This window comes from Apodemus sylvaticus, chromosome 9 (genome assembly GCF_947179515.1).
Source record: "Apodemus sylvaticus chromosome 9, mApoSyl1.1, whole genome shotgun sequence".
Taxonomy (NCBI): domain Eukaryota; kingdom Metazoa; phylum Chordata; class Mammalia; order Rodentia; family Muridae; genus Apodemus; species Apodemus sylvaticus.
The window spans coordinates 79118074-79141439 of NC_067480.1; the positions used below are offsets into that span (position 1 = coordinate 79118074).

The window sequence follows — 23366 nt, forward strand, 5'->3', positions numbered from 1 at the left end:
CTGAATCTAGTGAGGTGTCCTGTCACACACACACACACATACACACACACACTCTCTCTCTCTCTCTCACACATACACACACACACTCACACGCATGCACGCACACAGACACATGCGCACACACACAGACACATGCAGACATATACACACAGACACACATGCATACACACTTTGATGAGGTCACCCTGAGGAAAGGTTAGCTTTGCAAAATTCAATTCAATGAGCAAAGAGAAAGAATGGTTCCTTATTAAGATGAGGGTCTTAAAGCCCATGCCCACAGTGACACACCTACTCCAACAGGGCCACACCTCCAAATAGTGCCTCTTCCTGGGCCAAGCATATTCAAACCATGACGTAGGAGTGTCTCGAGTAGAGACCACGAGGAGAAGGATATAGGAGAGAAAGAAGGTTGCCATGCGAGAGGCTGGACCATGAGTGAGTGGCCAAGAGAAGCTTGCCCTGGGACACACATGGAGCAGACTAAAAAAGCAAGTAACACAGGCATACAGCTGGATGTAGGTTAGACTAGCTCAGACTCTGCCTTGCACGGTGCCAACAGCTTGTAAATAAAATACCAGCTGTCTTTTATTTGGGCTAGAGTGGGGCAGTGTAGTCCTTTGAATATGCTTGGCTCAGGAAGTGGCACTATTAGGAGGTGTGGCCTTGTTGGAGGAAGAGTGTCACTGTGGGGGGTGGGTTTCGAGACCCTCCTCCTCTCAGCTCCTCCCCAGCCATGCCTGCCTGGATGCTGCCATGGCCCGCCTTAATGATAATGGACTGAACCTCTGAACCTGTAAGCCAGCCCCAATTAAATGTTGTCCTTATAAGAGTTATCTTGTTCATGGTGCCTCTTCATAGCAATGGAACCCTAATTAAGACAGGTGGAACCCCTCACAAAAATACTTCTACACTTTACATTTGTTTTCCCCACTTAAAAACGAAGTAAAATTCATCCTCTTCAATGTGCAATCCAGAGGCCTTTGTATCTACTGCTGTAATAGAATTCTGCCACTTCCCCCAAACTTCCCCATAGTGCCTCTCAATTTCTCAGCCCCTGGCAACCCCTGATGTAGTGGGCATTCTTCTTACAGTTTTTCCTTTAGGAAGTGAAAATTATATAGGATGGACCACTTTGTGTGTTATTGTTGTTTTTGGTGAAATCCTATATATAATTGTAATGGCTTATATTTTTTGTTATATCAAAGAAATCTTTGCTTAACCTAAGCTCACAGACTTTTAACCATTTTATAAGATATAATTCATATACTGTAAAATCAACCCATTAAAAATATATATTTCTGGGAGCTAGAGATACAGCTCAGTTGTAGAGTTCTTGCCTACCATGCATGAACCCTTGGCTTTCAATCCCCAGCACTGCATAGAAGGGTATGGTTATACAGGAATGTAATCCCAGCACTCGGGAGGAGATGCATAGATTCAAATTCATCTTCAGTTACATGGGAAGTCTGAGGCTACCATGGGATATACGAGATCCTGTCTAAATAAAATGTATAACCCTGATGTCTTCAGGGACTTCTGGCAAGATGGCTTCCTGGAATTTCTAGATAGGCTTCTCTCATGCAAAGAAGGATGAAAGCAAAAAACAAACAAAAACAAAACAAAACAAAACAACAACAACCCCAAGTAGGTGCTGTCTAAAGTACTGGGGGTGGCAGCAGCGGTAATGGCTCAGACAGTGTCATGCTTACCACCCAAGCACTAGGACCTGAGTTGGTATTCCCGGTCCCTATATAAAAGCTGAGTGTAATGTCAGGAAGTTGTCGTCATAGCAGGAGACAGGTGGATCCCTGTGGCCCATTGGACAGCCAGCCTAACCATATCAGTGAGTTCTAGATTCTGCAAAAGTCCCTGTCTCAAAACAAGGTGGGTAGCCTTAAAAGAAGCTTATGAAACATTGACTTCTGCCCTCATTCACACAAGCCCACATACATGCTCCCACATTCATATGAGCACACAGCCAAGTGAACACATATAACAAACACACACACACACACACACACACACACACACAGAGAGAGAGAGAGAGAGAGAGAGACAGACAGACAGACAGAGACAGAAACAGAGACACTGGAGGAACGACTCCAAAACATCAATCAGAGAAAATCACAAAGACCCAAGATGACCTTGCCTATTAAAAAAAAAGGGGGTGGGGTGGGGGGATTTCTGGAGAGATGTCTCAGTGGGTAAGAGCACTGGCTACTCTTCTAGACCACCTGGGTTCAGTTCCCAGCACCAGCACAGTGGCTCACAATTGTCTGTAACTCCTGGTACCCTCTTCTAGTTTCTGTAGACAACTAATATGCACACGGTGCACAGGTATAAAGGCAGACACCCAAGCAAAACATTTTACACATATAATAAAATCTTTCTCTTTCTTTCTTTCTTTCTTTCTTTCTTTCTTTCTTTCTTTCTTTCTTTCTTTCTTTCTTCCTTTCTTTCTTTCTTTCTTTCTTTCTTTCTTTTTTTTTAAAAAAAAAGGAAATGAAACACTTTGCGTGCTTGTTCTGAGGTTTTGCTATGATCTTTTAGGAAACAACAATGTTTTCCCATGACGGAAAGGTAAGCTAGGTGATGTCATCAACCTCAGAAGATACCACAGACAGTAGGAGATTTTGCTACTGGAGAATCCTGCATCTCTCAAGGACCTTGAACCCAGTATAAGGGCCACATACTTCTTGCATTGCTACAAGGTAATGAGTTCAAGCCTCTAGCCAGGTCAACATTACATGGTACCTTTGTAAGACTGTAGTAATATTTTATATATATAAAACCTGATGGTGTGTTCACACTTCCCACCCCAATGTTCTGGGTTCCCTAAAGAAACACACACACACACACACACACACAGCCTTTATATTTTAATATTCCTTCATCAGCACAATAACTGGGCCACTTCGTAAGCTCCAGTGAACTTAATCCTCCTGCTGTTGATAATCCCGAGTTATCACTTACTAAATTCTTTCTTCTCCCTTGGCTGTCCTGGGAGTGTTCTGGTTCACACTCAGCGGCCATGCCTTCCTGTCCTCCACTCTCCTCAGGCATGGCATCTCCCCTCCTCTACCTCGCCTCCACCTTGCCTCCACCTCTCATCTCCTTTCCATCCCAAGCCCTAGAATCCTCAAGCCCCGCCTCTGTCTGTCCTGCCCAGCCATTGGCTGCTGGCATCTTTCTTTACCAATTGCAAACAATTTGGGGGACACAAATTAACATAAGACTACAAGCAGCATTAGGCCAAATGCACTGCAAATAAGTCCAGCAATCCATCCCTGTATATCTAATTTCTTATAATATCACTCTATCCCCCTTTTTCTTTTCAACCCCCACCTTTTACCTAAGAAAGAAAAGATAGAGAAGAGGAAAGACAGAAATCCCAAAGTCTAAGCTCTCTATTTAGTTTCCTCCTTATCCAAAATTATGACCAATTTCAAATTATCCCTTAAAATCCCTTAAAATGACAACTGATCTATAATTTATAAAAATAACCATAACCAGACTCTCAAACCCAAGGAATCAGGATGATAACTCTCCAACTCTCCACAACTTCTTCCTGCTGAATCGGGGAGCAATTCTTCTTGCTTCTCTCTCTCTCTCTCTCTCTCTCTCTCTCTCTCTCTCTCAAGGAAGGGGTAGGAAAATTGGAAAATTTGGTTAGACTTAAGAAAGCTAGCTTTAGCATTTGTTATCCAGTTTCGGTATATTAGAACATTCAAGGCTTGACTGAAGTTCTGACTGAATCCATCTAAACGACTGGATAAACTGAGGTCATCAGGAATCAGCAGCCACCCCTGACGCTGTTGCGGTTCTAGAAGCAAGTCTCTGGAAACATCTTCAAGTGAGGCCGGATCAGCAGGGAACTGAAACAGTAAGTCATCTCAGCATCCCCGAGGATGAATCTTGTCAGAGCTGGTTTTGGTTTAAAAAAAAAGTGAAAAACTTTGTGTTCCTGTTCTGATACCTCATTGGAATCTTCTAGGAAACAACAATGTCTTTCCAGGACAGGAAAGGTAAGCTAGGTGATGTCATCAACCTCAGAAGATACCACAGACAGTAGACGATTTTGCTACTGGAGAATCCTGCAGCCCTCAAGGACCTTGAAGCCAGTTTAAGGGCCACATACTTCTTGCATTGATACAAGGTAGGAACTCAACCCTCTAGCCAGGTCAACATTACATGGTACCTTGTAAAACCAAACCCACTCTTAAACACAACAAACAACAACAAAAAACAAAATAAGACAGGGTCTCACTGTGTCTCTCTGACTGTCCAGAACTTACTACATAGACCAGGCTGGCTTGGAGCTCACAGAGATTCTCCTGCTGGGAGCCACCAAGCCTGGCATTGAACCCATTCTTGGTCTCACACTGCTTCCATAGGCACTATACCACATCCTGTACCCACTGGGGTGACTCCATCAAAGAGGGAGAATTTGAGAAGTACCCATCTCTTCTGTATCAACGTCACCCTGCTTGTGTAGGCCCAGCAGAGCAGCTCTGCCCTGCCACAGGACCCACCAACAGACAAGAGTGTTCTGTGTCCACCTTGGGGCCCCAAGTCTGCTCTGCCAATGTCACCGATGTGGATCTCAGCTGAAGAAGCCATAGGGCAACACTACCGTGCCCACCAAACCAAAGCATCTTCAAGGGGACGCCTCTAAGAATCCATGGCAGCTTGCACAAATGCCTTTTAAAGACTTGAGTTAAAGGCATTGCCACCTGTCTGTATTTACTGAGAAGAAGCAGAACATTTAGGAGAAGGGGCCTGCTGTGTTGGCAAGTTCTATGTCACCTTGACACAAGTCAGTCGTTTGGAAAGAGAGAATCTCAATTGTGAAAATGCCCCACCCAGGGTTAGCCTGTGGGCAGGCCTGTGTTGCATTTTCTTGATTGATGATTGATGTGGGAGAACCCAGATCACAGTTAACAGGGCTGGTTCTCCTGGTTCTATAAGAAAGCAGGATGAGCAAGCCTTGGAGAGCAAGCCAGTAAGCAGCAGCCCTCCGTGGCCTCTGCCTCTGCTCCTGCCTTCAGGTTCCTTCCTTGGGTTCTTGCCCTGATTTCCCTCAATGATGGGCTGTTATCTGCAGTGTAAACCAAGATAAATCCTTTCCTCTTCAAGTTGCTTTTGGTCATTGTCTTAGCTTGGACTTTATTTCTGTGAAGAGACACCATGGCCAAGGCAACTCTCATAAAAGGAAAATTTTAATTGGGGCTGGCTTATAGTTTCAGAGGTTTAGTCCGTTATCATCATGGTGGGAAGCATGGCAGTGTCCAGTCAGACCTGGTGTTGGAGGAGCTGAGAGTTCTCTACATCTTGATCTGAAAGCAGCAAAAGGGGACTGTCCTCCACAGGCAGGCAGGCAGGCAGGAGGCTCTGATTCCACACTGGGTGCAGCTCGAGTATAGGAGAACTCAAAGCTCATCTACACAGTGATGGTCTTTCTCCAACAAGGCCAGACCTACTCCAATAAGGACACGCCTTCTAACGGTGCCAAGCATCAAAACACGTGAATCTATGGAGACCAAACCTATCCAAACCACCACAGTTACGGTGCCTTATCGCAGCACTAGAAACCCTAAGACAGCTACTGAGAGGCGAGGTGGGGTGGCCTAATGCTGCTTGTATTCTAATTCCGATTTGGGGCCTCCGAGACTGGTTGTCCCAGGGAGTCTGAGTGGAAGACAAGTGATGAGAAACTCACGGGTTCTTTAGAAAGTCGGTTGGATGGTGTTTTGCCAGGGCAAACACACGAGGGAACATTTAGCTGAAGCAGACACAGGTGCCCAGCTCTTGTGTTGATTGAGGCTTATTGTAAATATAAAGCAGTGTGTGTCTTTTCATCCAGGAACTTAAATGGTCTAAGGTGGGGTAGAAGTCCCAGGCCAGGATTAATATTTTCTACAACAGAGAGGGGATTAGGTTATTGCTTTCTAGTGCTCTCTCTCTCTTTCTCTCTCTCTCTCTCTGTCTCTCTCTCCACTCTGTCTCTCTTCCCCTTCTCTGTCTTTCTCTTCCCTCTCTCTCCCACTTCTCTACCCCTCTCTCTCTCTCCCACCTCTTCCCCCACCTCTTCCCCCACCTCTTCCCCCTCTCTCCCCCACCTCTTCCCCCTCTCTCCCCCATCTCTCCCCTCTCTGTGTCTCTCTCCTCCTCTCTCCCTTCTCTGCCCCCCTTTTCTCCCCCTCTCTGTGCTTCCACACCTTCTTGTCAACTCTTTATGTTTTTTGTCTTTTTTCCCTCATAGTGTCTTAAAACACAGAAAATCCTAACTTCATCTAGTTTTTAGGCAGGCTCTCCTGCGGCCTATGCTGATCTCAAACCCACTGCATAACTTGAACTCCATGACCTTGAATTATTCATCCTCTTCCCTATACTTCCCATGTCCTGGAATTTCAGGTTTGAGCCATTATGCCTGTCTTTGGGGTTTTAAATCTCTGACCTTTTTCTCTACGGCTCCTATCTGTGTCTTCTACTGCTTACATCTCTTCCTCAACACACATGTTTTTTGTTTTATTTTTAAATATCTTCTAACTTAAAATTTATATTTTTCATTTCCTTTTATGGTTTTGTTTAGCTTAAGGTGTTAAAAGGAAGTGAAAAAAATTGTAAATAAAGATATTGTCTTGGTTTTTTTAGTCTCTGATTTGGGTGACTCTATGATGTGCTAAATATGTCTGTCTGGGCTTCTCTGGCAAGGTTCTCATCTCATCCCTTGAGCTTCCTTAAGCAGTGAGTCCTCGGGCGGTGGTGGTGCACGTCTTTAATCCCAGCACTTGGGAGGCAGAGGCAGGTGGATTTCTGAGTTCGAGGCCAGCCTGGTCTACAGAGTGAGTTCCAGGACAGCCAGGGCTATACAGAGAAACCATGTCTACAAAAAACCAAATAAATAATTTAATTAATTAATTAAAAAAAAAGCAGTGAGTCCTCAAAGAGGAGTAAAAAAAAAAAAAAAAAAAGGTTGCCAAATGCTATAGAAAGGACAACCTGAAAAAATATCTTAAAGAGAAATAAATACAATAGTCATTCTACAGGCGATGAGAAGCCATAAAATTAGATGTTAAAATGAAGGTAATAATTTTATCCAGCCAGGCATGTGCACAGGCCTTTAATCCCAGAACTGGGGAGGTAGAGGCAGGTCTCTGTGAGTTTGAGACCAGCCAGGACTACATAACAGTTCTAGGGAAGCAAGGGTCATGTAGATGACATAGTTTCCACCACCGGAGCAGAGCCAGCAGGGCATGGGGGTCTTCTCAAGTTCTGATGGTTACTGTAGGCACAAGGCTTGTTTATATAATAATGTATATGTTTTATTTTATATTTCTCCTTCAGGGAGAATTTATATTTCTCCTCCCCATGCCAGGGTTAATGACTCCATGATAATCAGAAACAGCATGATTCTAGGAATGGAGAATGTGTCTGGTGTTCCTCAGCAAAATGGTACCTTGTGACCTTCAGGACAGCCCTTCAGGCAAGCCCACCCAGCTAAGTTTATTGTTTGTGTTTGCAGTTGACCAAGGAATAGTTTGGATTTTTAATCTGGAATGAACTACAATCCAGAAATGGCCCACTTGTGATCCAGCTCTTTAGGCTAGAAGACACAGGCTTTTGATCCAGATCTTGAAGAATAGTGAACATTCAAAGCTTAGTCCCAGTCATGGTGACACATATCTTTAATCCCAGGAGACAAAGGCAAGCAGACTTCTGAGTTCAAGGCCAGCCTGGGACAGAGCAAGTTCTAGGTGAAGAAAAGCTTAGGCCCAGGCGTGGTGGTACATGACTTTAATTCCAGCGTTCCGGAGACAGAGCTATGCAGATCTCTGAATTCAAGGTCTGTCTACAGAGCAAGTTCCAGGACAGCAAAGCCAAGGCAGTGAAGGAGTTGGGAAGTAGAAAGCTGATGATAATATTATAGAACAAGGAGGCATGTTCCAACTTCAGCAATCATAAGAACTCGGCAGCTTTGGCCATGTGGCTCTGTCTTTAGAGTCATACTGATTTGTGGAATAATCAAAAGGGAACCTGGAGTAAATGATTGAATTAATATTCAATTCCTAAGGAAGTAGCTTATGCACAATAAAATACTGGGCTTTGGTCTGCAGGAGAGAGTTAGCTATCTCAAGCAGAACACAGAGCCCTCAGCTTGCATTCATGATTGACTCTGAGTTGTTGTTCTGCCACTCCAAAGCACCCCTTCCTCAGGACCCCTCAGGACAAGCTGAGACTGGCTCTCGACGTGTAGAGAGCCTGTTTCAAAACACACACACACACACACAAAAAACAAAAAACAGATTATGTTTGTCATTTGGTCGGTGATGTTTCAGATTTATTTATTTTATGTGTATGGGTGCTTTATCTGCATGTATGTCTATGGACAACATATGTGCAGTATCCAAGGGACCCAGAAGGGGGCAGTGGATCCTCTAGGACTAGTGTCCTTTGGTTTGGTTTTGTTTTAAGTTTCTATTTTTCTTTTCTCATATATTACATCCTGGCTGCAGTTTCCTCTTTCTCTCCTCCCCACCCCCAGTCTCTTCCCACCACTTGCCTTCTTCCCAGATCCACTCTTCCTTCGCCTTCCCTCAGAAAAGAGCAGGCCTCCCAGGGATATCAACCAAACACGGCATAACAAGCTACAATAAGACCAGGCACGTAGCATCATGCCAAGGCTGGATAAAGCAACCCAGTAGGAGGAAATGGTACCATAAGCAGACAATAGAGTCAGAGATAGCCCCTGCTTCCACTGTTAGGAGTCCCCCAAGAACACCAGCTATACAACCATAACATGTACACAGAGAACCTAGAGCAGACCCCTACAGGCTCCCCAAATCTCTGTGAGTGTCCATGAATCCTGATCATTTGATTCTGTGGGCTGTGTTCTTGTGGAGTCTCTGACTCCTCTGGCTCCTCTAATCCTTCCTCCCCTTTCTCTGCAGGACTCTTTGAGCTCCCCCTAATATATGGCTGTGAGACTCTGCATCTGCTCCCATCCCTTGCTGGGTGAGGTCTTCTAATTTTTAACATATACATTTTAATTTAATTTTCTCATACAATACATCCTGGCCACAGTTTCCCCTCCTTCCACTCCTCCCAGCTCCTCCCCGATTCCCTGGATCCACTCCCCCCTCTGTCAGGGTTTCTATGCCTGTACAAACATCATGACCAAGAAGCAAGTTGGGGAGGAAAGGGTTTATTGAGCTTACACTTCCATACTGCTGTTCATCACTAAAGGAAGTCAGGACTGGAACTCAAGCAGGTCAGGAAGCAGAAGCTGATGCAGAGGCCATGGAGGGATGTTTCTTACTGGCTTGCTTCCCCTGGCTTGCTCAGCCTGCTCTCTTACAGAACCCAAGACTACCAGTCCAGGGATGGTACCACCTACAAGGGGCCTTCACCCCTTGATCACTAACTGAGAAAATGCCCCACAGATGGATCACATGGGGCCACTTCCCCAACTGAAATTCCTTTCTCTGTGATAACTCTAACCTGTGTCAAGTTGATACACAAAACCAGCCAGTACACCGTCTGTCTTCCATCAGAAAAGAGTAGGCCTCCAAGAGAGACAACCAATCAGGACTAAACAGAATAGACTAAGGCAAGGCAAAAGCCCTCATACCAGAGTTGGGCAGGGCAAACCACACAGGAACAAAAGAGTCAGAGACACCCACTCTCACAGTTAGCAGTCCTGCAAAAGACTAAGCTAACAGCCATAACATACACACAGAGGACCTGGTGCAGACCCCTGCAGGCCCACGTGTGCAGCTTCAGTCTCTGGGAGCCCATGTGCACCTGCTTAGTTGACTCAGTGTCTTCCATCCCCTCTGGCTCCTAGAATCCTTCCAGCTCCCTGTGTGTTTTGGGAGGGACGTCCATCCTGGGAAACAAATGTAGGTTGTCAAGCTTAGCAGAGATTGCCTTTACCTGCTGAGGCACGTCATTGGCCGGAATAAACAATAATGAAAAAGAACCAATTAGAGATTAGGTTTGAAAGGGAAACTTGTTGAAATAAGGATCTACTGAGCAAGCAGGAACTCTGGTCAGGGGAGGGTCTGAAGAGTGATTGGAAGACTCTAGGGAGAGATAGAGAGTGAAGGAGAGTGATGGGAACGCAAGATGCAGAGCTGGGGAGATGGGCTGGCAGCTAAAGGTTGGCGCCTGGTGCAGAAGCATGCACCTATGCTCCCAGTGCAGGGTGGGCACAGGTGGTGGGTCCCAGGAGCTTGCTGGCCAGTCAGTCTAGTTGAATAAATGAGCTCCAAGTTCAGAGAGAGACTCTGTGGTCTGAGTTCTGCCTTGCCCCTGGGGTATGTGAATGCTGCTCGGGCAGACAAAAAGCAGGCTCTCTAGGCTACATTCCATCCTTGCCACCATCAGGGTGTCAGGCTCATGGGACATGCCAACACACCGCTAAGGGTGGCAGAACGCAGCCTAAAATGGGAGGCCCCAGCCCAAGTGAGAAACGGCTGGAGCTGAGACTGTGGTTCCCAAACTCTGGGACACCCAGATGCTGCTGGGAACTTCCAGGAGTTGGGAATGGCCCATGGGCTGGTGATGAGCCAGAGTGGGGGAGGGGGACCTCTAGCTTAGCTCAGGGGTGAGTGTCCTGCGCTAGAGGGACCTTCTGCAGGACACTTAGCCAGCACAGCTTGAAAACGAAGACTTCCCACTACAGCAGTTCTTGATGAGAGAGACAGTCCTTGCTTGTCCAAACTGTTTATTTATGATAGAAAATGAATGCATACAACTTACTCAGGGTGTACCAGAGGTTAAATACCTTTTGCAGGAAAGAATGTCTGGGAAGGGAAGATTATTGGCTAAACCCCAGGGCTCATTAGCATGGAGAACTCTGGGCTCTATGCTACATGACCAGTTGCCATGGTCTTCTTAGTGGGGTGTTGTGGTCTTGTGCTCCAGGATGGGTGTTGGGCATCGTGAACTTAGCCCAACACCCCCAGCTGAGCTGTTTGCACAGGTTTCCTGAGAGAGAACTTCCTGTGGCTCAGCTTGATTGTTTTCCCGCCCACCAGGTGTGGTAGGGACTTCCCAGGTGCCTGACCTATGGCTATGATTATTTTTTCCTGTTGTTTTTCCTGGCCTCAAGTATAAATTGCTGGTCCCTCAGTAAAACTTTGGCATTCTCCTTACTGAGTGACCAGAGTCTGTGTCTTCTGTCAGTCCCCCAGGCCTAAGCCCAATACTTGGTACCGTGGCAGCGCAGGCGCTGTCAGACAAGAACCTGGCTGGAAGCAGATTCAAACACCTGCTCTTCTCAATTATGAGAATTGCTGGGGTTTTGTTTTGTTTTGCTTTGCTTTGTTTTGTTTTTCTTTTTTTCAAGACTGGGTTTCTCTGTGTAGCCCTGGCTGTCCTAGACTCACTCTGTAGACCAGGTTGGCTGTCAGAAATCTGCCTGCCTCTGCCTCCCAAATGCTGGTATTAAAGGTGTGCACCACCACTGCCCCGGCTGGGTTTCTTAATCTGCTTGGCTTTATAAGTTTTTCTGTCTGGTGACAAGGTTCCACTCCCCCCACAACTTCACCTTTTTCTTTTCTTTTTAAAGGGGAGGTGTCATTGGCGTGACTGTCTATGTTATTTGTAGTTAAAATTTTGGGTGTGATGGGCTGTAAGCATTAAAATAGAACACAACATAAGCCAGAGGGGTAACAAGGGGTGGGGGCTGGGAAGATAAGGGCGTATTGGATCAATTAATTGTTCAGTGGATTGAAATTGAGAGTGAGTTTGTACAGAGGTTATGAGGGTATTAACATAGGTCTTAAACAACATTAGTTTTATTTACATAGACATAACATTTTTCTTACTATCATGTAAGTTTCCCCAAGTTCAGTAGCCATTAGGCTCTGGCAAGAGTTCATCTGTCACTGGAAGGACCCAAGGCTGTCACCTGCAGATCTAAGCATTTGCTTGCCTTGAAAGTCTTCAGTCTTGGGTATTCAGGGCTTCTGGGCTAATTAATATCCACTTATCAGAGATTGCATTCCATGCATATTCTTTTGTCACTGGGTTACCTAACTTAGGATGATATTTTCCAGTTCCAAACATTTGCCTAAAAATTTCATGAATTCATTGTTTTTAATTGCTGACACAATTAGCATATCAAATGACTCCCATGAAGAAGTAAGGAGAGGCCCCTGATCCTGGAAAGGCTTGATCCAGCATTGTAGGGGAGTACCAGGACAGAGAAAGGGGAGGGGGTGATTGGAGAATGAGTGGAGAGAAGAGGGCTTATGGGACATATGGGGAGGGGGAAACGGGAAAGGGGAAAGCATTTGGAATGTAAACAAATAATTTAGAAAATTAAAAAAAAAAAAAAAAGAAAACGAAAGCCTTCAGTCAGATGAGGCGTCTAGACAAAGGTAGTTTCACAGCTCCAGACAGGTCCAAGAAGACAGCAGGTGGGCCTCTGTCTGGCCTTAGTGGCAGAGCTGTCTTTTCCCCTTTTGTAGAGAAAACTTGTAGAATAATCCTATCAGGGGAGCGGAAACCCAGCAGGGGATGTCTGAATCGGGTTAGGGTGTAATGCTCATGCTAAGCTTGTAACAGTTTGATTGGGAGCATATCGGTGGTCTGTTGTTTTAGACCTAGAAAAAAAGTTGAAGAAGTCTTAGTCCTGGAAGGAATCCTTTAAGTGGGAGTTACCTGTGTTGTATTCAGGAAAGCAGATGGTAGAGTTGGGAATTTATCTGCTTTAGGTAGCTGAGAAAGAAAATACCATATTAACTATGTATCTGGGAAAGGCAGTTACAGTAAAAGGAACTGGCTTAAGTAGATAGTATTATTTTCTTAATTAATGATTAAATAATGGTTATTAACATAGTTGGTTTGACCTTCAGGGTAGGGAGGGGGGAGGAGGAGATTAAAATGATTTTTGAAGCGTAAAAGAAATTTTAAACAAATTGAAAATTTTAGAATAATTTTGGGTTAAAAGCACAAACATTGTTTCAGGTGTTCCTGCTATGGAGAAGAATAAGCATTTAAACAAAGAAGCATGAATTCTTGGGAGAAGGGTTTTAGGTGTGGTTATTTTTTTCTGAATTCTCAGCAGCAAGAGCGCGTCCATTATGGTTTTGTTTGTCAGACTCTTTTCTCCTTCATGGAGGGGGAGGAGCCTGCTCTGCCACACTTGGCTGCTGGATGTTTGTTCTAGAGGCAGGTCCTTTTTCTCCCAAATGTATTTTTTCTTAACTGGTATTGCTAGAAGGTGTGTGTGTGTGTGGGGGGGGGGTGTGTGCAAGGTGGAAGTAGAGAGAGCAGTCCTTGTTGGTTGGACTGTCTGGATTTAGAAGATGGAGGTTGGTACAGTAACTCTACCTAGAAACAAAAGTGGGAAGAAGACAGAGTGTCTGTCTTCAGAGTGGGAAGGCCAGGGTCTTGGGGCTAGTGCCATGGGCCAGGGTAACTCATGGTCTTTGTTTGATCCAGAGTTCCACTGTGGGTCTGTGTGGGCCGCCAGCTGTGGTATCTGTCAACTGGGTGCATGTTGTGGGTGCCAGATGTTGTGTTTGGAGGAGAGCCGCTCCAGCGGTTCCTGTCAAACCCCGTGAGACCTCTAAGCCCAGTCCAACAAGCAGAGAGATGAAGAGCTCTCTCTTCTTCTGGCTTCCTCCCACCTGCAAGGGGAGTTCTTCAGGTTCATGGAGATAAACCTGGCAACAATTCTCACTGGGGTGCAGGAGGCTTGGGAAGCGGTGTTAATACAGGAATCTGTAGTGCCTTTTCCCCAGAGGAGAGCAGAAGGGTTAACAATACTGACTTGGAGATGGTGATGTCACGGGCACATGTAAGATGGGGTTTCGAGGAGGGCCCTGCACGGCAGGGGTGGGGGGTCAGAAGTGGGTGGTAGGTCAGAGAGAGGGATGTCCCGTGCTTTCCTTGTGGGTAAGGATCCATGGCGCTCATGAAGGGGCATGTTAATGGGAACAGCTGCTAATAATGGTCGGGAGAGAGAAGCCCAGAAAACGCCTTGGGTAGAGTTGGGGTGGGTGGTTAAACAAGGTCGCTGTATATTGGATGTACTGTAGCCAGGAGAGGGTGGCTTGGAGCTCCTTCTGAGATCGATTTTCCTCTTGAAGAATATTAATTAACATGGGTAAAGACTGATTTGGAGTTGGGGACAAGCTCACAGGAGACATGTAGGTCAGCTATGGGGTATTTGGCATGGCCATTAGGGTAGAGTTTACCCAGGACTCCTGTTCACCAACGTTCATCCGACGAATCGCTGATGGAGAGCTGAAAATGAGTCTTAAGGTTGGTGAGCATGGTGCTGCTGCAGCTGGTGGATTCCTTTCTGCAGCTCCAGCATCTGCAGCCTCCATATGTGGAGACCGCATGGAGACATTCACCTGTGCTCAATAAGGAAAGCAGAGGAAAGGGCGGGGGACAGTGGAGATGGAGTCTGGGTGTAGGGGTACCTCAATCCTAGTCTGACATCCTTCGAATGGGTAGTCCTGGATTCCTATAATTTTGTTGTGTCTGTTGTAGGTTTTCCTAGCAAAGGATCTCCAGTGGTAGGTGCTGGGAAGGCTAGGGAGAGGCTGGGCAGTAGCAGAGTTAGTAGGAAGAAGGACAAATCAGCTATGAGAATAGGGGAGAGGGGAGACTGTGGAGGGCACATGGCCTGGGCGGCAGTCACCAGGTCATGGGTGTCCTTCCAGGACATCTTGTTGTTCCTTTGGGTGTGGCATTTCCTCTGCCTCCTCCTCCTCCTCTGTCCCTGACCTGCCGGTGAAAGGCAGGTGTCTTAGTCAGGGTTTCTATTCCTGCACAAGCATCATGACCAAGAAACAATTTGGGGAGGAAGGGTTTATTCAGCTTACACCTTCCACATTGCTGTTGATCACCTAAGAAAGTCAGGACTGGAACTCAAGCAGGTCAGGAGCTGATGCAGAGGCCATGGAGGGATGTTTCTTACTGGCTTGCTTCCCCTGGCTTGCTCAGCCTGCTCTCTTATAGAACCCAAGACTACCAGCCCAGGGATGGTACCGCCCACAAGGGACCCTTCCTCCTTAATCACTAATTGAGAAAATGCCCACAGCTAGATCTCATGGAGACACTTCACCAGCTGAAACTCTTTTCTTTGTGATAACTCCAGCCTGTGTCAAGTTGACACATAAAACCAGCCTGTAGAGCAAGCCAGGTTAGTGAGATGGTGTCAGTCATTTCAGGCAGGAACTCAGGCTTAGGCTGATCCTGTGAGAAAACATAAATGAAACCCCTCCCAGATGTAAGGGAAGGGTTTGGTCCCTTCCAAATTCCATCCAAAAGGATCACGTCATCACACTAGGATGGGGGAGTTAATTTTGGTGTGCATCAATGGAGGGAGACAGGAGGGTGTTTGGAGTTTTTTGTAGATGTTAAACCTGTTTAGTATAGTCAGAGCCATTATTAATTGTACATTAGGTGGGTAGGCGGTTGCCTTTTGTTTTAGAAGTTGGGCATTTAGGGTTTGATGTGTTCTTTCTACTATTCCTTCGCTCTGAGAGTTGTGGGGATCCCAGTATGGTGGTCAATTTCCCAATATATGCAGATGGTTTTGAATTGAGAGCTAGTGAAGGTAGGGCTGCTATATATATATTTTTTTCTGTTGAGGAATGCCCATGATGACAAAGATGGAGAGCATATGGTGAATTAACCTTTTTTGAGTATCCAGCTGTAGCCCGTATAAGATGTGAGTATGTATCTATGGTAACAAAGACATATTTTTGTCAACTGAGTTGGGAAATATGGGTGACATCAATTTGCCATAAGGCATTGGATTTGAGGCTTCGGGGATTGGCGCCCGTCATTTATAAAGCTGGGGCAGTAATAGGAGGAGCTTTTCTTACCCTTTGGAGCCGAGCGGGGGATATGGGGGAAGCAGGCATGAAGCCCCTTTATATTTGTGTGTGTGAGTGAATGGAACTGGTCTGCTGGCTCAGTGGAGGCTATGAATGTCCCTGTTGCGGTGGTTTGGTCAGTGAGGTCATTTCCCTTGGATACCAGGCCTGGCAGGGACTGTGAGAACTGACAGGCTGGATGTAGATGGGGAAGCTCTTTCCTGTAAGAGCAGTTTTATTGGAGAGTTTTACACAGGCTGAAGAGAGAACAAGTTAGATATAGTGAAGACAGAACAAACCAGTGAGGGACCAAATTCTTTAAGCTCAGACTCCATTTTCGAGAACCTGAACTTAGGTAAACCAACAGGCTGGTACCTAGCATTAGTTTCCAAGTTACCCACCCCTCCCCAGCAAAACCTTAGCCTGGCTCCAGTTTCTAGGCTAACCCCAACAAAACCTGTGTCTCCAGGTTAATTTTCCCCAACAAATCCAGTGTTTTCACATACATTAATCCCCAACAAGCCCACCGCCTGCTTCCTAACACCCACCAATGCAGAGAGAAACAGAAATTAAGTTTATGGTTTGATTACCAGCACCAACCAACTATGCTAAAGGCCATAGTAGCTTTCCAATTAGATGCTTGCCACTAGAATCACACACACACACACACACACACACACACACACACACACGCCACTTTCTATAAAACCTTACTCCATAGATGTTTGGGGCTCCTCTCCACCAAAACCAAAACCGTCCTGTCCTGCGTGTCAGCAGTGGGCTGAACCCAGGCTAGCTTAAATAAAGGCCCTGGTGTGATTTACATGGGATCAGTTCCTGTCCGGTCTTTTGGGATTCACTAACACTTCCTTGGCACTACAAGGAAGGAGCAGAAGGAGCTAGGAGATTAAAAGAGATTGCTAGAGTTAGTTTGTGGGCAAGCAGAGCAATTCGGGAGAGACAGAGACACCAGATTAAATCAGTCATCTTAGGAGTTTTGAAGTAGCACAGCTTGAGCTCAGAAAGAAGTAGAAAGGACGAGATTATTTAGCAAAGTCTCAGAGACTGAAAACATTCTCATTCTAGAATCGTTTGTACAGAGGCTAGAAGCTTCCAGGACGAGGCCTAGGTTAGCAGACTCCAAGATGACAACTGCAGCAGAAGAATAAAAGATACTTTTACAAATGTTCTCTGTGCCTCGAGGTAAGGGATTGATATAGATGTCCCATCCAGGGCTCAGCAGTCCCTTAGTTTCTTATTCTCAGCCTTTGACCAGTTAATAAATCTCCGCACTAACTACTGCCCATAGCTAAAAGGAGTTTCTCTGACCAAAGTTAAGAACAGCACAAATCTATACATATAAACATAAATATTATGAAGGCAGCTTGACAACCTGACCACATAGCGGAACACCATCAGTAGTTCCTCCTACGGTAAGGTCCCTTACAGGTGCCATGGCTGGCAGCAAAACAATCTCTCCAAGGGTCGAGAATCGAAACTCGGTTCAGGCCAACTTAGCTGGGCTGGATCAAACTCCAGGAGTCTGAAGCCATTGTCAGTATATTTAAACAGAGTATGACTTGGAAAAAAGTTTCCTGGTATAATGCAGTCCTCAGTGTACAAGAAGGCATAATTACTTCAAAACTCAACTCAAATGCACGTCATTTCTTCCAAGAAGATTTGTCCTAGAGCTAGGCTACACGTATTCCATTTAAGGGCCTAGGGAAGGATCTGGCATCCTCTCGGTCATACAGATATCATTTGGGCTATTAGCCACTCTCAGTCCTGGTTGTGGGAGCTTTGGGGAGCTCCTGGCTAGACAGATAATGTAAGAACCATTTAGACTATTAGCTATCTCTAGTCTTGGTTGTAGAAGCTTGATATGGCCTGGTCCAACAGACCACCAAACTGTCAATCACCTTTAATTCCTAGCCCTCTGAGTGGAAAAAAAATAGGCCATACATCCTTTCCTTTGGAAAGAAAGTCCTGCATGCTCCGTGTTTCTGGTTTCCTTAATGATTTGTAGGCGTAAAACCGTCATGCTCCCAACATCCCTGCATTTGCTTCTTGGATGACCAATTCATAGATGGTTCTGCGTACTTCCTGTAGATGCACAGCGTGATCTGCTTGTCTAGTGGTGTTTAGGAAACCAAGCTGGAAGCACCAGCTGCTGAGAATCTGAAATCCCACACACTCCTCTGGGTATAAATTCTAATGAAGTCACACAGGGGTCTCAAGGACAGCATGATAGAGATGTTCCCCACAGAACCGTTTGCATCATGAAGGTGAGAGGGAGAGACCTCACATGCACCCTGGGTCCCAACAGTCTCCCCTGATGGAGAGCATGTATGCACTGGAGAATGCACCAGCACTGGAAATCAGTAGCCCAGGTATCTGCACCCAGCAATGAGCAAGAGAAATACACGGGGGAAAGGTACATTGTGTTATTTTATAGAAGTTAATAATACAGACACAGAGATTGGAGAGATGGATCACTGCTCTTACAAGGGACCGGAGTTCAATCCCCAGCATCTCAGGACTCCAGTTCCAGGACATCAATGACCTCTCTAGTCTCTAAAGGCACAGGACTCATGTACACACACACACACACACACACACACACACACACACACACACAAACAGAGAGAGAGAGAGTCAAAAACAAATACAGTCACAAGGGGCAAGGGGGAAATGCCTCTTTTTTTTGGTAAGATAGCAGCCAAATTCAGGATTACATATCAAATGCATTTGAGTGGTGACCTTGGTTTGAAGAAATCAAGTGGAAATGCACCCTGGGTCCAGTAGCCTCTCCTGATGGAGAGCATGCAGGCATGCGTCAGACATCACATGCACCCTGGGTCCCAACAGTCTCCCCTGATGGAGAGCATGCTTGCAGTAGAGAATGCACCAGCACTGGAAAACGCGAGAATATAAAAATGAGGATGTAAAGGGAGCCTAGGCTTAGGTTTTTCTAAAACCTACTTTATTTGGGGTTCTAGAATGCTTTAACGTCCCTTCTAGCCCACTGACCAGAGGTAGGGGGAAAGATGGTTATAGGAAAAGGGAGTTGCGGACCGGCTTAGATGTAGTTCTTTGGGGTGAGTCACTCTTTGTTGTTAGGATACCAACAGTCCAGTAGTAGTAATAGCCAATTATATACTCTGATCCTGGCAGTGGCAGCAGTGGTGGTGGTGGTGGCAGTGGCATACCTTGCTCCACGCCCTAATGTTCTGGATTCTCAAATGAAAGACACACACATAGCTTTTATATCCCCCCCCCCCCCCCGCCTCGCCCTGCACCTTCTCAGGCATGGTGTCTCTCCTCTCCTTCTCTCAGCCAGGCAGAGCTCCTTCTTCCTCCCTCCCTTGGTCCCTCCTAACGATTCCTCCTCTGTCTGCCCTGCCCAGCCATTGGCTGCTGGCAACTTTACCAGTCAGAACCAACCAGGGGTAGGGTCCCTTAGTGTCTTAGGTTTGGGCATGGCAGATTCTTGTGCCAACAATTTTGGAAACCCAAATTAACATAATACAAGCAGCCACACCAATCCAATGGCAAACACCAAACCTGAACCAGTAGCAGCAGCTTGATCCAGGAGAAACCACAAGGTTCTCCCGAATTGGCAAGAATCACCCAGAATACCACAAGAAGTTCTTTGGTGTGTTTCTCTCCACAAAGCAAAGCCCAATGCAGCCCAGTCCAGCCCAGTGTAGCCCAGCCCAGCACCACTCAGTTAAGCGCTGTAAGGCAAGAGTGACCTCTCATTGTTTATGGAGCCCCATTTATGCTCTTTCCAAACATCACACTCCCTCTCAAGCATCCACTCCAGCAAAACATCACATGCCCTCTCATGTGTCTGCTTCAACAAAACATCCTCTTCCAGGATGGCTTCCAGGAAAACATCATGTGACACAACAACAAAGAAACCAGAAATCTCCACTTCAAAGGAGAAATGGAGCAAAAGTGTGTGCACACATAATATCATATGCTATGAGCTGAAACATCTGTGAAGAAACATCTATATTTTATTCTCCCACACATAACATTTTAAAAAGAATAAAATGTGTTCCCTTCACAGTGGCCTTTTTATGGTTACAAGTCTGTGGCTGCATTCAGTTTGTTGTCAATAGTGGATGTCCACATTCATGCTGAGTGTCAGTATCCAGGCTCTACTGAAGGTCACATGGGCTGGACATCACTCTGGCCTCTTCTTGTTTTAAAGATGTGACATTCTTTTTGTTCCCTACAGGATTCTAACCCCCTCCTCCCACTAGCCAACAATCTTCTTTGTAAGGGCAAACTTTGTGCGGATGAAATTGCATCACTGGATAAGACAGCACAATACTGACCCCTGGCGGTCAGCTCTGATGTGCAGCTGCATGAAGGGTCGGTTTGGGAAGTCTTGTTTAAAACACCTTCTTCTCCCACTTTAACTTCTGGACTTTCTCGGTTTGTGGTCTGCAGCACACAGCCTTTCTTGATTCCCCATGTTAGCCTTTAAGTTATTTTCTCCTCGTTTTAGGAAATCTAGAGCAAACCAAGAATGTAAACTTGTGAACTTCAGTACAGTGGACAGGTGCGGGCCTTGTGCTTAGCTTACTTGGGAAATAGAGCCTGTAAGGTTTGTGATGCCAATGAAAGCAGGAGAGAGGATGAGAAAGGCCCAGGGGTGGGGTTCTGGGAAGGTACTTGAGCTGGGTGTTGCAGATTAGCTTCCTGTGGTTGGTCATCTTTGGGGAAGTCTGGGCTACAGGGCATGCATTGCTGAGGGTGTGCAATACCGGAGTTAGCTGGATTTGAGGTGTGGGTCTGGCTGTTGTCTCCCGAGAACTTGCCTGATGGGTTCAGCAGAGCTGAAGTTGAGGCTGCTCTGCTCACTTAGAACCCGTTAGCTTTCTTCTCATACCCTGAGATGTGGTTAAACGTGCCCAAGGACTTGGAGATGTGAGGTAATTTTGAAAGTTCCATCATCTCTGTCTCTGCCATGTACTCACGTCCCTTAGGAAGGAAGGAGAAATTCATTAAGTGTAGCCTCTCTGTGCCACCTTCTCTTGCCTCAGGAATGCTCTCTGATATGTTCTTCCTTTTTCCTACCCCTAGAGGCCTTCTTCGGGCACCTTCTGTTTCAAGAGCCCTAGGCCTCTCTCCTCCTCAGAAGATGCTTTCTGAGGAATGGGCTGAGAGCTCAAGAAATTACACTTCTCTTTATCTCTGCTAAGATCTTACCCATCTTAGGTATATTTCCTGGGAGGGTTGTGAGCCCCCTCTACTGCCCCTGTGATGTGCGTGCGTGCGTGCGTTACACTAATAAATAAATATAGACGTGCGCTGTTGGAGCTCACTGTGGGGCTGCCCCTGGAAGTGAGGCTCCACCATGCTCCATTGAGATAGAAGCAGGTTTGTTTCAGTCTCCTCCAAGCCTCTTGTCTGGGAATGGGTGGCCTAACCTTAAACATGGAGGAAGAGAACAGCAAAAGAGGCCAGGACTGAAAACACCATGCTTCTGTGAACAGCCTGAAGGTTATGGTCTTAGTTAGGGTTTTATTTCTGTGAAGAGACTCATATATAAAGGAAAAGCCTTAATTGGGGCTGCCTTACAGTTCCAGAGGCCTAGCCATTACTGTCTTCGCAGGGAAACGTGGTGGCGTGCAGGCAGACATGGTGCTAGAGAAAGAGCTGAGAGTTCTGCATCTTGGTCTGAAGGCAGCAGAGGGAGACAATGTGCCACACTGGGTGAAGCTTGAGCATATAAGACCTCAAAGCCTGCCGCAGTGACACAACAAGGCCATGCCTCCTAATAGTGCCGTTCCCTACGGGCCAAGGGGTCAAACACATGAGTCTGTGTGGGCCATTCCTATTCAAACCACCAGATTAAGGTCTCCAGCAGAAGTTACTATTGTTTACCACTCGGTGTGAAAGTGTAGCAGGCAGGGCAGCTGAAATTCCAGCCATGGGAAGCTCATTCGGGAAGGCCAAGTGTGCCTGGGAGCCAGCTGGCTGCCTCCACCTTCCTGGTTGATTTGATGGCATCTGTATCTGTCCTGCTTGCTTCTTTGTTCTTCTGTTGAAGCCTTACCCAAGGGGACACTGCTCTGCCAGGGTCTCTGTCTCTTGGGAACTCACACTGGTGCCTCAGTGGGGCTCCCTTCCGTGTTTGCTGGATGTTTTAAGTGCCTTGTTTTATGGTGGCTTGCGGTCTCTCTGCAGTTTGGTATTTTGTGTTTTTACTTTGGCTTGCTGTATACTTCATAAACATATTCACTTGAAACTGAAAATATGGTTGTCACAGATCATTCAGCATTCCCTACAGAGTGGCCCCACCCCAGTCAGGGCACTCACCTGGCCACGCCTCCAGCAAAGGAGCACACAGAAAACTGACAGCATCAGGCCCTTGAGCAAGAGGAGTCCATATTGCACAGAGACCAGAAGCCCCGGAGAGGTCCAGCCAGGAGAGGAAGAACTTTGGTTTCTGGAGGCAGGAAGCAGACAGAGAAGCCCGGGTTGGTATGTCACCTGCTCCTGGGTGACCCCAAGCCAGCTCCTTGTAGCTGGAGTTCATGTGCATACAACCCACCCTAAGCTCTGAAGGGACAATGAATGCAATCCAGAATGGAGCCCTGGGGCCTGAGAGGAAACCAAGTTATAAGATACTCAATTGGAAGGGTTAAAAACCCTGGCTGGGGCGCTGAACTGAGCTGGGAGGAGGAACCTCCTCACCTCATTAGATAAGAAGCCATCAAGCCCACATGTAGGTCTGCTGGGAGGAGGTGGTCCCAGGACCAGAGCTTGGCAGGCCAGTGAGGAGATCACAGAGAGACACTTCAGGAGACCTGAGTCTTCACCTTGTCTACTCCTTCCAAGTGCCTGGCCACTTTGCTCATTGTGAAGGTGTGACGTGGTGGTTCCTGATGATTTTATCTTATCGACATGTGTAAGTACAAGTTTGCCTTTCAGATTTTCTGTTCCATTAATTATCTCTCTTGTTGTCTGCCTAGTTCCTCTGGATTGGCATTTTTTTTTCTAATTTGAGACCCATAACTGCCCTGCTGTGTTTGTCTTTTAATTAATTTTTTCCAGTCTCTCGTCTGCTTGCAAACATTTCTCATAATGTTGCTTATTGAGTATAATCCCTCCCTCCTTCGTGTAATTTGTTTAACTTAACCCCCATGATGTAAGTTTTTAATGTCTTCTGTAGAAAATAAAAATTTAAAAAATTCCTCTTCTCCCAGATATTCGTCTACTACTTATTAATTTATTTTGGTTTTTTGAGACAGGGTCTCACTGTGTAGCTCTGTCTATCCTGGAGCCTGTTGTGTAGACCCGGCTAGTCTCAAACTCACAGAAACCTACCTTCCTCTTCCTCCGGAGTGCTGGGATTAAAGGCATGTACTGCCACACCCAGTCATGTCTTTTTAAAAATTAACTTAAGTTTTTTTTTCATAGTTGAGTCTCCCCAGGATTCATCATTGTGTATAGTAGCAGAAGATCTGGTCAAGGTCATTCTTAAATTATATAGCTAGT

At 46.1% G+C, this 23366-nt stretch overlaps 1 protein-coding gene across 7 annotated transcripts in view; it reads right to left on the reverse strand.

The window, feature by feature from the left end:
• Positions 1–19852: 19852 nt before the first annotated feature.
• Treml4 (triggering receptor expressed on myeloid cells like 4) overlaps positions 19853–23366 on the reverse strand; it is a 12730-nt gene continuing 9216 nt past the window's right edge. For 6 of the 7 annotated variants that reach the window (XM_052193177.1, XM_052193182.1, XM_052193180.1 and 3 more), the window contains 2 exons: positions 22185–22314; positions 19853–20843 (listed from right to left, as the gene is read on the reverse strand). In XM_052193177.1, coding sequence (XP_052049137.1) covers positions 20724–20843; positions 22185–22314 — 250 coding nt within the window. In that variant the 3' untranslated portion in view covers positions 19853–20723. The remainder of the gene's footprint in view (positions 20844–22184; positions 22315–23366) is intronic. The other variant, XM_052193178.1, reaches the window with a different exon arrangement.